The sequence below is a fragment of the Felis catus genome, chromosome E3 (genome assembly GCF_018350175.1).
Source record: "Felis catus isolate Fca126 chromosome E3, F.catus_Fca126_mat1.0, whole genome shotgun sequence".
NCBI lineage: Eukaryota > Metazoa > Chordata > Mammalia > Carnivora > Felidae > Felis > Felis catus.
The window spans coordinates 40788867-40803534 of record NC_058383.1 but is presented as its reverse complement, the minus strand read 5'-3'; the positions used below and the strand labels follow the sequence as shown (position 1 = coordinate 40803534).

The 14668-nt window shown below is 57.6% G+C and overlaps 1 protein-coding gene across 4 annotated transcripts in view; it reads left to right on the top strand.

The window, feature by feature from the left end:
* Window positions 1-14668, top strand: part of RAB40C (RAB40C, member RAS oncogene family) — a 29158-nt gene that overhangs the window by 12031 nt on the left and 2459 nt on the right. For 3 of the 4 annotated variants that reach the window (XM_011290749.4, XM_011290748.4, XM_023247044.2), the window contains exons 3-6: window positions 7950-8010; window positions 8496-8556; window positions 14077-14154; window positions 14437-14659. In XM_011290749.4, the coding sequence (XP_011289051.1) occupies window positions 7950-8010; window positions 8496-8556; window positions 14077-14154; window positions 14437-14659 (423 nt within the window). Of the gene's footprint in view, window positions 1-6983; window positions 7759-7949; window positions 8011-8495; window positions 8557-14076; window positions 14155-14436; window positions 14660-14668 lie in introns of those variants that run through there. The other variant, XM_019821288.3, reaches the window with a different exon arrangement.

The following is a 14668-nucleotide window of genomic DNA, read 5'->3' as shown; positions in this document are numbered from 1 at the left end:
GGCCCCTCCTGCTGTCCATGAACCAGGAAGCTGGCCCTCACCAGATACAGGCTCTGCTGGGGCCTTGTCTCCAACTTCCAGCCTCCAGAGCCGCGAGAAGTAAACCTCTGTTGTTTATAAACCACCCAGTTTCTGTATTTTGTCACAGTAGCCCGAGCCGACTAAGAAATTACTACAAACATCACCCACTTTATCAGCAAATAGTTTCTGTGAGTCAGAAGTCTGGTCACAGTGTAGCTGGATGCTCACTGGGTCTCGGGGTCTTTCTCGGGCTGCAGTCAGCTGTGGGCCGGGACAGGAAGAATCCTTTTCAAGTTCGTGTTGGCATGAGGCTCGGGTCGGCAGTGCTCACCATCTCGCTTCCCAGCTGCGTGGGGCTGCGCGTGGGCGGCCTGCCCCATCGAGCCAGCAAGGTGGTCCCATGCAACATGATCGTGGAGGGACGTCCATCACCGTGGCCCCCCTCCACAGGTCAGTAGCAAGTCTTAGTTCCCACCACCCTCGAGGCGAGGGGCGGGACCCCGGGCCCATGTGAGAGTGCCTGCCACGCTGCCCACCATTGTTTCCTGTCCACTGGGGACGTGTGCAGTTCCCTTGTGGGTCCCCAAGCGTGCCCTGTGCTGCGAGGCACATCTCCTCAGCACAGGCATGTGCCGTGGCCTTCCCCTGAGGGGGGTGGCATGAAGGCTGCACACGTACATGCCGAGGGCCGCCTGGGCCTGAGGCCGGAGTGTGGGTCCCAGGACATTCTGTGTGTCCACCTGCACTACGGGAAGCTTTTTCCGGTTCTTGGAAGACCAGCATTCCTCTTCTGCTTCCTGGCTATCTTTGGGGACTTGAGGACAGCTCACCTGCCTTCCCTGGGGAGTAACATTTAGGAAACAAGAGCTGCCTGTGCTGGGTTTAGACGCCCGGTCCTCTTGGAAACACACTGGGAGGCGCGGTCCGGGAGCTCCGTGGGTGGTGTCGCTGTGGGAGCGTGCTCGCCCCGAGCGCCGGGGACCCACTCCCGTCAGAGGGCCGCTGCGGTGGGGACAGCCTGCTGGGTTGGCCTCCCCTCCCTCGGGACACCGCTGGCACGTGAGTTTCAAAGGAAGACATCAGTTAGCATTTTGTTTCGTTCTGTTTCGTTCCTTTTTAAATTCCTTTTTATAAATTTCCTCTCACTGTGAGGCATTTAAAAAAAATTTATGTTTTATTTATTATTATTATTTTTTTAAGTTTCTTTATTTATTTTGAGGAGGTGGGGGCGGGAGAGGCGGAGAGAAGGAGACAGAGAATCCCAAGCAGGCTCTGTGCTGTCAGCACAAGAGTCGAACGTGGGGCTTGAACCCATGAACCATGAGATCATGACCCGAGGTAAAGTCAGACATTTAACCAACTGAGCCACCCAGATGCCCCTATTTATTTTTGAGAGAGAGAGAGAGAGAGAGACAGTGTGAGTGGGGGGGCAGGGCACAGAGAGAGAGATCGAGAATCCAAAGCAGGTTCCAGGCTCTGAGCTGTCAGCACAGAGCTTGACGCGGGGCTCGAACTCACAGATCACAAGATCATGACCTGAGCCAAAGTTGGATGCTTAACCAACAGAGCCAGCCAGGCCCCCCTTACTGTGAGGAATTTTTACAAAGTCCTCCTGTGGGGTGCCTGGCTGGCTCAGTTGGTAGAGCATGTGACTGTTGATCTCAGGGTTGAGAGGTCAAGTGCCACATTGAGCATAAAGCTGACTTAAAAAAAAAAAAAAGTCCTCCTGTGGCTTTTAATCATGTTGTACAGTAGCTGGATAATTACCCATTCAGTGTTGCCTTTTTTCCATAAAGACTGGACCCTCAGAGGGGCGCCCGGGTGGCTCAGTCGGTTGAGCGTCCGACTTCGGCTCAGGTCATGGTCTCGGGCTCTGTGCTGACAGCTTGGAGCCTGGAGCCTGCTTCAGGTTCTGTGTCTCCCTCTCTCTCTCTGCACTGCTCCTGCTCCTGCTCTGTCTCTCTCTCTCTCAAGATAAATAAACATTAAAGAAAAAAGTCTGGAAGCTCAGAGAGGTGGTGCGACCCACGTGCTGTCTGGGCAGGTGACGAGACACCCTTCCTTGCCCGCTCCCGTCAGACGGGTCCGGCAGGCGTGTGGGAAAGGGCCACGCCCAGAGGTCAGCCAGGCTGTGTGCAGGGTCTCCATTCTGAACAGCCCCTGGTCCCTCTCCACAGTGGAAAACTGAGCCGACAATCTCAGTTTCCGCACAAAGTCAAGCTGACCGGGCGGGCAGCCGAAGTCACTTGGTTCTTTTTGGTGTGTTCCTCTCACCATGAGTCCCATGTAATTCCTGATGACGGGGGTCTTCTTGGGGGGGGTCTGTGGTCCTGAGTCGGTGCTGACAGGCGCGTGGGCATTGGTGAAGGTCTGAAGGAGGGAGCCGAGGCGGAGAGCGTGTGACCCGCGGCCTGTTCTGTCGGGTGACTCCTGTCGGGACATCACGCCTCCACTCGGGCCAGCGGCGTGGCTCTTGTGCCACCTTGTCTTGACAGGCTGGCCACGTGGCCACCGACACCCCACCTGGTGGCAGGCGTCCCACCCCCAAGTGTGAGAGGCCAGGGGTGACAGAGGGTCATGTCCTGCTGGTCGGTGCCGCCCGTGGCCAGCCTTCATCCTGCGCACGCCCGCAGCTCTGGTCACAGCACCTGGTGAGGTGGTCTCGGCGGGAGGGGGCGTACCTTGGTGAGTCCCCCAAACCACCCGGGAGGGGGACACTGTCAAAACCTGGCGTTCCTGGGGTGCCTGGGTGGCTCAGTCGGTCAAGCAGCTGACTTCGGCTCAGGTCGTGATCTCGCGGTCTGTGAGTTCGAGCTCCGCGTTGGGCTCTGTGCTGACAGCTCAGAGCCTGGAGCCTGTTTCAGATTCTGTGTCTCCCTCTCTCTGACCCTCCCCTGTTCATGCTCTGTCTCTCCCTGTCTCAAAAAAAATAAATAAAACGTTAAAAAAAACCCAAAAACCTGGCGTTCCCGAAAGTTGAAACCTCATGACCTTTTCTGCACCATTGCTTCCTCCTTCCACCTCCCCTCTCCGACCTGTCTCTTCGAAGAACGCCGCAGTCCTCAGCCCGCGATTACAGTGTTCCTGCCCCTCCAGCCTCTGTTGGTTTTTTCTTGGGGCCGGGAGCTGCTCACCTCGCACTGTCCGGGCTGTTGTCAAGGTCAGGGACTCGAGGCCAGTGACGCAGGGACATGGTGTCGGGGGCGGTGGCCGGCACCATCCTCGGCCCTGGCAGGCCTCGCTGGACCAGGGCTTTGCACACGCCCCCACTGCCCCGAAACAGAGCGGAGTGAGGCTGGTTCCGGGTCACGGGCTCTGCCTGCACGCAGAGCCAGATCCCGCACGCGCAGGCGCGCTGCAAGGTGAAGTGGAGAAGTGCTCGCCCCCTACACCATCTGTGCTCGTGCGCCGTCGTACTAGATGCCGAGGCGGGGGTGGTGAAAACGTACCTGGTGCGCGTAACGCCCATGTTACGACGGGTGATGTGATTTTTTCCCCCAAAATGGTAAAGAACTTTGGGTAAAATTCCGCACAAATGAAACACACGTGGTTCACAAGGTGGTGGCGTCCCTGCCGAGTGTGGTGTGCACGTGGGACACACACGCTGCGCAGGACAGGTCAGGATCTCCGCTCAGAGTGAGGGCCACGGGAACTTCACCTGTGCAAACACCTGGCCAGGTGTTGGAGCTGTTTTCAGGACTCGGGATGATTCCCTGTGCTGCACACTGATCACGTGCATGGCAGTTCAGCCGGAGTCCCTGGCCTCTGCCTCCTGAGCTTGTGACAGCAAGACATGTCCCCACGGTCTCTAAACGTCTCCCTGGAGGGACCCTCGGTCGCTCTTTCTCCCGGTGCAACTGTGGTACATCTGGCAGCGATGTGAGCCCCTTTACTTCCTGGAACGATGCCTGGTGTAGAGTAGGAATGTAAACGGTAATTTGTGTCAGGTGAACTGCCACTCCGCTCAGAGACCCCAGTAAAACAATAGAAAAGACAGTCTTAAAAACCTGTGACTCCGTCAGGTGAGAGAGGCTGACAGGTTGGGAAGCAGGTACCACTGCCAGGATGAAGTGCAGAAGCCCAAAAGAGGCTGTGAGGCGCCGGCAGGGCCCCCGGGCCCCTCTGAGCTCAGCGCCGGAAGGCGGGGCTAAAAATTGGGGGCGGCTGGGCAGGGGCACCGCAGGTCTCCTCCCGGCGAGGCTCAGGCGTGGTGGAGGGCCGGCCAGCCCTGCCTCTGGTGCTCAGGCGGTGTTCCCGTGCTGCCCCGAGGCGGCAGCCAGTTCTCTGCTGGGACAGTCCCAAGTCCAGGAGGAAGGACCTGCACGCCCCCCGAGGCTCCAGGCAGCTCTGCCGGGAGCCCCGCTTCAGTAGAGTCGCCGAGCATCCTGCAGCTTCTCAGGGTCTCTCGGGTGGACATCCAGGCGCTGCCCCACTGTGAGGGAAGACAATCTACTAAGTAGCAGTGTTACCTGAGGTACAGAGATACTGGCTCCAAGAACTAGGAACACGGTGTTATTCGAAAGGAGCGTTCAGAGGGCCAGAAAGAGCGTTTAGAAGTTAAACTAGAGAGAGCAGCAGATGGAAAAGCAAACGGGTGCAGCCACTCTGGAAAACAGTATGGAGGCTCCTCAAAAAATTAAAAACAGAACTGAACTACGACCCAGCAGTTGCACTACTGGGTGTTTATCCAAGGGGTATATGAGTCATGATCTCGCTCTTGATGAGTTTGAACCCTGCATGGGGCTCTGTGCTGACACTGCGGAGCCTGCTTGGGATTCATTCTCTCTGTCTCTGTCTCTGCCCCTTCCCCACTTGCATTGTCTGTGTCTCTCTCAAAACAAATAAACTAAATAAATAAGAGGGATCGTGAATCAGAACAGCACCTGTTTCCCCTGGGTGCCTCTGGCCACCTGCCCCTGGCCCCTCCTGGCCTCCCAGTGCCCTGTTGTCCATCCAGAGAGTGTTCGTAAGTCCTTGGGCCTGAGACCTGCCCAGGATGACTCCTCCTTGTGTTTGAGCTTCGTGCGTTGAGCGCATGCACTGGGGTGGCTGGGACCCAGCCCGTGAGAGGCCCGGTCGCCCCCAGTGCCCTCGGGCAGCTGTTCCTGCCCCCGCTAGCTGATTCTGTTCTCAGTGGTTGTGCCTGTGCCGTACAAGCCACTCAGCATTTTGAATGAAGCCTCTGGTTATCATGTTTTCCAAGAGACGCTCGGTATTTATGGACTGAGGGGCTGAAGTAGGGGGAGGAGGATTGAAATTCTCCAGCAACAGATCTGGAGACCTGAGACATGTCCGAGCCGACTCAGCACTGACGTCTGGTTGGTTCCGGCACAGGTTTACGGCAGGGAGATACTGCCTTTCTCTTTGTACTCTCGTCTGTGTTTTCTAAGACTCTAAAAAGTACACTGTAAGTTTCTGTCCGGATTTGGGAGGTGGGGATGTGGGGCAGGGCAGTCACTAAGCTGTCTGCTTTCCGCAGGCCCCTCGCACGGGCTGCCCGGTCTTCCTCGGGGATGGGAGGGCATGGCTCCGAGCCGTCCCCGGGCTCTCCTGTGTGGCCTTCCCCAAGAACCCTGTGCTCTGGGAGCCCTCTGACCTAAGCTGGGTGGGCTGTGCAGCAGGAGGGGCCGGGAGCAGACCGGACCCTCCCTCGGTCTGGCTCCCAGCTCCGAGTGCCCATCTGCACGGGTCCCGCTGTGCACACGGCCGGGCCTTCAGTGGAGCTGCCGGTGAGCAGAGACTGGAGACCGCCGTGGACGCGCTGCCGCAGTGGGTCGGGTGGAGCGCAGGCGGACAGGTCGGCGGGGTGCCGGGCTGCGCACAGCGCGGTCCGCGTTGATGTCGTCTCCGGGGCCTTTCCTGGGTGCGCCCTCCTCCCTGCAGCTCCCAGCTGGGCTTCCGGGAGTTGCCTCAGGGGGACTTGGCGTCAGGGCGGCCCCTTTCCTGGAGCCTCAGAGACGTCCTGGGCGGTGTCCAGTCCCCGAGGCCCAAGCCTGCCGGGCTGATCTCCACCCGGAGGAGATGTTGCCCAGAGGATGGGCATCCACACCAACAACCTTTCTGGTCATCTCTGTTTCCCACATTATCCTCCTGTGGTCCATCTCACAGCAGCTGTAGAGCCAGAACCAAAAGGAGGCGAGTTTCGGGTTAAATCTGTGCTGCTTTTTTGACTGAATTACAGGAGCTTCCTCTGAGGGTCAGGGGAAGGGCAGGTGTCGAGGAAAGATGGTGGGACAGGCCTGAGTTTGCTTCTTCCGAGAAGTGTTTCTGTCAATTGAGAATGTGTACAAGACAGTCTTCTCCCTTTTCTGTGTGTTGTGGTAAAGCGTATGTAGTCGAAGTTTCTAGAAGCACAGTTCAGTGGCAGGAGGCACATCCTCGCTGTTTGGGACCACGACCGCCGCCCATCCGCACAGCTCTCCCACGGCCCCAAACGGAAGCTCTGTGCCCACCCCTCCCCTGCCCCTGGGGACCACCGTCTCCTGTCCCCAGGGGCACCCGCACTGTATTCCCATGACAGGAGTTATGTCACTGACCACAGCATCCTCGAGGTCCATCCGCGTCCGAACGCGTGTCGGAATCTCCTCCCCTTGAAGGTACAGGACTAGTCCGCTGCGTGGACAGACCACGTTCTACCCATCCGCCGATGGGCCCATGAGCTCCTCCCACCTTTTGGCTGCTGTGAATAGTGCTGCAGTGAGCGTGGGTGTGGAAATACACCCGTGTTTGATTCCCTGCTTTCGTTTTTGGTTGTGCACCCAGAAGTGGAATTTCTGCATCATAAAGTAATTGTGTTTGATTTTTTGAGGCATCACCTGAGTGTTTTCCGTGTGTCTGCGCCCTTTTCTGTTCCTCCTGGCCGTGCACGACGGTACAGTTTCTCCACATCCTTACCAGCGCCTGTTATTTTCTGTTTGTTTGTTTGTTTGTTTGTTTTTCTGTAACTGTCTGGTGCGCAGTGACATCTCGTTGTGGTTTGATTTGCATTTTTCCTGATGATGGGTGCTGTTTCCGTGTGCTTATTGGTCATTTCTGTATCTTCTTTGGAGAAATGTCTACCCAAGTCTTTGGACCATTTCTTAATTGGATTTTTTGTTGTTTTTTTCGTTGTCGTGTTTCCTTCTCTATTCTGGATATCAGCCCCTCATCAGATACGTGACGTGCAAATATTTTCTCCCATTTTGTGGATTCCATCTTCATTCTGTCGAACGTCTTTTGACGCATGGGAGCCAGGTTTAGGGGCACACTTGGGAGTTCGCCAGGCAGAGGCACAGCGAGGGTAGAGGCACCGGTGCCGGAGTGGGTGTGCCATATGCACAGTGTGAGAACAGCACCTGCATTAAAAATGCCCATTTTCAAGCCCTCTTGGAGGAAGTGTTAGGAAAAGACAAGAAACCTGTGAGATATTTAAGGGTTAAAGAGGTGGATGGAAGACAGAGCTTGGGCAAAGTTTCCAGATGGCCCACAAAGCACTAGAAGATGTTACATGTAAGCTAAGTGTCCCTGCTCCTGCCGACTTCTCTTTACATGAAAGCGTGAAAAAATAAAAACTAAAGATATGGCAAGCATAGGTCTTTCAGAAGGCTCTCCAGGGAAATGGCATTTTAGGAATTACTTTACCCTTAATAATGCTCCCAGCACGTTCCAGTTGCCAGTACCTGGGGACTGTAGTGAGCCCAAGGACCCAGAAGCACACCGAGCCTTTGGGAGGTCGACGACAGGACCTACAGGAAGTAGGTCAGCATGGAGATGAACCATCCTCCTGCAGCCTCCCTCCCTGCAGCCGGGGCTCTTGGGGCAACACGGGGGTGGCCAGCTCGGGTTGCTGGGCTGGAGCCACAGGAAGGCTCAGGTGGGGTGGCACACCTCTCGGCCCTGGCGGGCCCGTTCCCAGGCGTCGCCTACAGCTGCCCTCTGCTTCCTTGCAGGCATCGACTATAAGACGACCACTATCCTGCTGGATGGACGGCGGGTCAAGCTGGAACTCTGGTGAGTCAGGCCATGCCAGGCAAGGTGCCTGGGGGCAGGGGCTGTGGCACCTCAGTGTCATTGCACAGTGCCTGAAGTGAGTCAGGAACCCTTAAAGAGACCGGGGGGTGCCCTGGTTTACATCCACATGCATAGCCATTTGCACAGACCCTGTGTCGGCGTGGAATGGACTTTGCTCCGTGGCGCAGAACCCAAAAGTCCGAGCCCATCTCCCTTTTCCTGTGGAGACTCATTCCCACAGTGGCCATGGCCCCTCTCCCCTTGCCCTTTACTGGGCTACACATTAAGGAGCATTTTCTAGAACCTCAGTGTGGAGGTGTAAAATCCCACAGTGGGGGTTCTCCAGCCCGGCGGGGCAGGGTTCCAGGGAACATAGGCCCATGGGGGTCAGCCAGGGCACGCTGTGGGGGAGGGGGAGGTCGGGGGGCACGCGCCTCCCCGGATTCACGCTGTGCATGCTGCGTCCCCCGTCCCCTGTGTTGCAGGGACACATCGGGCCAGGGCAGGTTCTGCACCATCTTCAGGTCCTACTCCAGGGGCGCACAGGTAAGCCCAGCATCAGTGCGGGTGCTGTTCTCCAGGACAACCTCCCCAGCTGCTGTGTGTCACTCTTTCTAAGCAAGTCTTGGCGTTTGAACACCCGGCTTCTACTAGGAGCCCAAACGAGGATGTCCTCTGAGTGACGCAGCTTTGGCCGTCAGAGCTCCGTGGCTCCAGTCGGCGTCCCGAGCTCTACGGGAGTGTGCTGGGAGCCTTGGGGAGCCGCTCAGTCACCGGTTCACTGGGAAGAGGGGGCTGCCCGGGCGGGCTGGCCGGGATCGCTGCTGAGGACTTCAGGGACCGAGCATCGGAGCTGCCGCGGAGGGGGCTGCTGCAGGCCCTTAGGGGCAGGGGCACCTGCCCGTTTCTGTCTGCGACCCCAGGTTCCCCCAGCGTGCTTGCGTGCTGACTGGGTCTGTGTGGTTCAAGGCTAGGCGAAGGGAAAGTAGCCACACCAACAGAGCTGTGGACTCTCACTGCCGGGTCGGCTTTGTCGGCTTTGATTCAGGGCAGGCCGTGACCCCCCTGCAGAGGAGACCCCTGGAGTCAGAGCTGCCCTGCACCCCAGGCAGGATCCCCCGTCGGGAGCACCACACACTCGTGCTGGGACCTGGCGCTTGGGCACGTGGCCGGGCCTCTGGCTGTGGGGCACGGGCCACGGGTGGGTCTGCACTCAGCAGGAGCAGGCGCTGCCTGTCACCAGCCCCCCACTCTGGCTCGGGCTTGAGGGGAGTCCCCTGGGCATTTGTTTTGCTTCGTGAGCAGGGATGAATGCCCAGCCACTCCCATGCTACTCTTTCTGGTCTGTGGGACCTGGGAAACCAGAGGGAGATTTCTTCTGTGACAGAGTCGGATGGAGTCTGAGTAGATGTCAACAGGAACACCCAGCCGCAGCCTTCCCTCCAGGGCCTCCTGAGTGGGAGCCTCTCCGGCATGGTGATCGGGAGGAAGACCCCAAATGGGGCCCCCATCTGCTTTCTGCTGAGGTTGGGGTGGAGGACCCCCAGGCTGGGCTTGGGAGCTCCTGTCCTGGGAGCTCTGCCCCTGGAGCGGCCAGCTTGGTGATGTGACCCGTGCACAGGCTACCCCCAGTGCGTGCCCGATGCCTGGGGGGGCCCTGCAGAGGTGGTGTGCACCCGGCAGGTCCTAAACTGAGCCTAAGCAAGAAAAGACAGAGGGACCTCCGGGTGTGGGTCCCAGCTTTGGGGCCTGTCAGCTTGAGTGAGCACAGGGAGAGTTCAGGCACGCACGTGTGGTCCACGGGCCGCTTTTGCTTCAAGGTGGGACGGCACGTGTGGTTTTATACATAGGAGACGAGAGGTTGTCTTCTGACCGCTAGTGTTCATTGTCAGTGGACCATGGGTCAGTGGTGAGTTCCGACGTGTTTCTTCTGCATTTTACTATTTCCTAACTTTGCTACAATAAACGCATACTACTTTTGTAATAAAACGGAAAATGAAGAGATGGGAGGAGTTACGTTGGGTATGATAATAAAGGCCCCCTGGGAGATGCTGAGAAAAGACCCGAGAGGCCTCGGCTGCCCTGCCTGCTGTGAGTGTGAACGTGGGACAGACCACAGACACCTGTTTCTGTGTAGACACTTGAGGACCAAAGCAGCAGCCAGGCCTGCACATTCGCCAGACTGTACGTTCTGAGGAAGCACATCCTGTTACCACGTCCACGTTCTCTCCAAAGCATCCAACCCAGTCAGTTGTGTATCAGCTGTTGCTTTTGCTTTGCTAGCTCTGGGGGTGCTGGTCGTTTCGGGGCTGGGTGGCCGGCAGCGGGCGCCGAGTCTGGGGTGCTTCTGCCTGTCGTGCTTCTGTCCCGTCTGGTGGTGGCAGTGAGGACGGTGGGGTCTGCATGGTCGGCACTACCTGACTTTGCAGCCGATGATACCGCTAGTGGAGTTTCCTCTCTCCTGTCACTCTCCTACCCCCCGTTAAGGTCAGAGAGGCCTTGCGGGTCCCGTAAGGTCCAGAACACAGAAGCCCCTGGCCAGCCCCTGTGTGTTGTCACATGCCCCACAGCGGTACTGTCTCGTGGCTCTTGCCATGAGTACCTTTCTGTCCTGGACCACTGGACTGTGGCCCGTGTTTGCTGTTGCTGGGTGCTGAGGTGGCCCTGGGAGGCCAGTGCCTCCCGTTGGGGTCCCCTGGAGTCCCAGGGAGGGGACTGGGGGCTAGGAGCAGGGAACGTTCTGTTCAATTGAGGGTTTGGGGTCACCTGGATTAGCACTGGGGAGAGCACGGCCAGGCGCTGGTCTGGATAGAGAGGGTTCAATTCATTCCCGTGAAAAGGGGTTTCCTGTGAAAAATGGTCTCGGGCTCACATTCGCCATTACACGATTGCTGGTGAGGGTACCAGCATGCCACCTGTCACCGCCCAGGTTGGGGGGCATTTGGGCCAGAGACCGTTTGACAGACACCTGCTCCCCATTTTCAGTGCTTGTCTGGCTCCTGGGCAGAAGCCTGGGTGCGTGTTGAGGGCGTAGGCAGAGCTCCTTGGGAGCCTTACCGTACAACATGTATCACACGTGCCAAAAACTGACTTCATAAAAAGTGCACCTCTGCACCTCGGTTGGGGTGCTGGTGGCACAGGTACGTACGTTTGTCCAAGCTCATCAAACTGCTCACCCTTAAAATCCCTCTGCATCTTCTGAGGGATAAGCGGTAGCTCAGAAATGGACAGAATGAGGACCTGGGCCCCGCACTCCCACCTCTGGGAATCCTGTGGTCCGGATCCCGTTGTATGTGCTCAGGCCTTCATCTCGGGTGTTGGTAACCACACAGTAGGTGAAGTCACCTAAGTGCCAACAGCCGCGCTACCTGCTGAGCCTGGCGAGAGGCTCTGGCGTCTGTGGGGCCGGGGGTCCCGGGTGGGGGCTGGGCAGCTTGCACCACATCCCCGTCTGTGTCAGGAATGAGACAGTAAGCGGGTATCCCTGGAGCGATGGGGAGAGCTTCTGTTTGTACCCTGGAGTACCCGCTCATTTAAAAACTCTGAGCGTGTGTCCTTCCTCCTTGTGATGGACCGCGACTGGGGCAGCCCCAGGAAGATGGTTGTGGGTGCAGGTTGGCTCCAGGGGACAGCCAGAGGTTCCACAACCGCCTAGGGGCGTGGCTGAAGCCTGAGCCCAAGAGATGAGCTTCTGCCTGCTTGTTTGAGCTTTTCAGCCTCACACAGGTGAGCAGGAGCAAGAAGGTGAGTCCCTGTCGAGCCTCCAACACGTGGTTGTGCATGGAAACTGTTCTCTGTGGGTTGTGGTGTGTTTGTATTTCTGTTTCTAAAAACTGGACGGAGCGCCTGGGGGGCTCAGTCGGTTAAGCGTCCCCCTCTTCCTTCGGCTCAGGTCATGATCTCACTTACGGTTTTGTGGGATCGAGCCCCACGTCGGGCTCTGAGCTGATAGTGGAGTCCGCTTGGGATTCTGTCTCCCTTTCTTTCTGCCCCTCCCCCACCCCTCCACTTGTGCTCATTCTCTCAAAAAAAAAAAAACAAAACTTAAAAGGTCTGCACATCTGTGTACTTCTCGCAGTCTGCTGTGCACCTCCGTGTCTTACGTTTATACCCACTTGGTACGTCCATACCTTGACTTACTCCAGTCCTGGGACGGCACGTTTAGCTGTATGAACAGGGCTGAGATGAGGTCACTACATGCGCCCTCTGTTATGTCAAAGAAGGGGGGTTTCCAGGGTTGGGGGTCAGGGGCCCCCCACTGCAGCACTAGACAGAGGCTTTGTTCCTTGTGCCCCAGGCAACAGGGTTAACCCCAGCTGCTCACGGGTCCTGTCCAGTCTCACTCGTGGCACTGCCCCCGCCAGACTGGTGTCTCCGCCCTTGACTTGAAGTGAGTCTGTGCACATCTGTCTCCAGAGAATGTTGCTCCAGGCCTGGCTCTTCCTTCCCTGCCAGGGTCCCTCCCGGCTCGGCAAGTGGCTCTGCCCTGCCAGAGGCCTTCCGGCCCAAGAGTGGGGTTTTGAGCTCCACGTCGACAAGATCGAGGGCTACACTTCAGTCTTGCAGGATTTGAAGGACACTTTTTGAGGGGAAAGGCGCATTTGGAGGTGGAGGGTGCCCTGTCCTTTTGATCTCAGCTGCATTGTCCCCGTGTATGACAGACACAGGCTGAATGGAGCCTTGATGGGGCAGGATGGGGTGGATCCTGTCTGCGGAGAGGTTCCGGCTCCTGAGCCTGCTTCGGAGTGGCCTGAAGGGGCAGAGAGAGGCGGGAGCCCGCAGCTACACTCTCTGCTGGAATCACCTTTCTGCGGCTCGTGATGGAGATCTCTCGGGCAGGGACGATGGGCGAGCCAGGCAGGCGGAGACAGCCCAGAGCTGAGCTCTGACTGCTTGGTCTCTAAGGGACGTGCGGCAAAATCCCCACAGCAGATCCTCTGCCCAGTTCGGGGGGCGGGGGGCTGCTAGAGTGACTGGCGTCCTGCCTGCAAATTTGGGTTGGAAAACTAAGAATCCGTCCGCTCGGCCCCCGGGTCCCCTGAGCAGAGCTCCGTTGGACAGTGTCAGGGACATCACCCCTGTCTGCCTGCCAGGGTTGTCCGCAGGGCCTGTCCACACTGTCTGTAGACCTTTGTAGACTGTCTTAGCTTGGGTGATTTTTTTTTTTTTTTAATGCTTATTTATTTATTTTGAGAGAGAGAACTCGAGAGCAGGAGAGGGCCAGAGAGGGGATGGGAAGAGAATCCCAAGCAGGCTCCACACTGTCAGCACAGAGCCTGACACGGGGCTCAGTCCCACAACCCTGGGATCGTGACCTGAGCCAAAATCAAGAGTCGGATGCTTAACCGACCGAGCCACCCAGGCGCCCCTTCAGCTTGAGTCATTTTTAAATGATCACAGGATAATGCTTACAATGTGTTTGGAGGAAAGAAATTGAAAAAATACCAGTTTTCCCAGCCAAGTCTTCAAGATAGGGAGGGAAGAGGCAGCACTGAGCCCACGAGATCCCCCTATTGCCATCACCCCTCACAGAGGGTATCCAGGACCACACGGGCCTGCCCTCGGTGAGGAGATGGGGACAGGGCTGGCTGAGGCCTGCGTGCAGAGCTGATGCCAGCAATGCCTCTGAAGCGTGACAGAGTCTCAAAGCCAGGCATTTTTCACGTGGAAAACGTGTGACCCACACAATCCCCTTAAGGGGCGCCTGGGTGGCTCAGTCAGTTGGATGTCCAACTTCGGCTCCGGTCATGATCTCACAGCTCGTGAGTTTGAGCCCAATGTCAGGCTCTGTGCTGACAGCTCAGAGCCTGGAGCCTGCTTCGGATTCTGTGTCTCCCTCTCTCTCCGCCCCTAACCCACTCACATTGTGTCTCTTGTCTCTCTCAAAAATAAACATTAAAAAATAATAATAAAATAAATAAAAGCTGTCTGGCTGGAGCCGAGTGCCCCTGGCCCCGCCTATGCTGGAAAGGAGTGGTGCTTGGCCACATAGGGCACTGTGCCTGGAATAGGACCCCTTCCATCCAGGCGGCCCCCGGCCTCTCGACGCCCGTGTCTCCCTTGCAGGGGATCCTCCTGGTGTATGACATCACCAACCGCTGGTCCTTTGACGGCATCGACCGGTGGATCAAGGAGATTGATGAGGTAGGTGTGCATCCATAGATAGCCCTCGCACGGTCCCTTCCCAGGGTGTACTCCCATCCCCAGCAGGAAGCTGGGGGACCCCGTTGGCTGTCCCTACCCCCGCCTCTGCCCGTTGCCCTGGCTCTCTGTCGTCTTGCACACTGACTGCCACATACTCGGTGGCCACAGAATGGACAGTGAGGGCCCTGCCTGCTTTGGGGGCAGGGGGACGGTGCCAACATGGGGGTGTCCTGTGCTCGTGCCTCTGCTGAGTACTGTGCGTCCCCCCCCCCCCACCGCAAGCATGCACCCGGGGTCCCCCGGATCCTGGTTGGGAACCGGCTACACCTGGCCTTCAAGCGGCAAGTTCCAACAGAGCAGGCACGCGCCTACGCAGAGAAGAATGGCATGACTTTCTTCGAGGTCAGCCCTCTGTGCAACTTCAATGTCATTGAGTCCTTCACGGAGCTGTCCCGCATCGTGCTTATGAGGCACGGCATGGAGAAGATCTGGAGGCCCAACCGAGGTGAGGTGG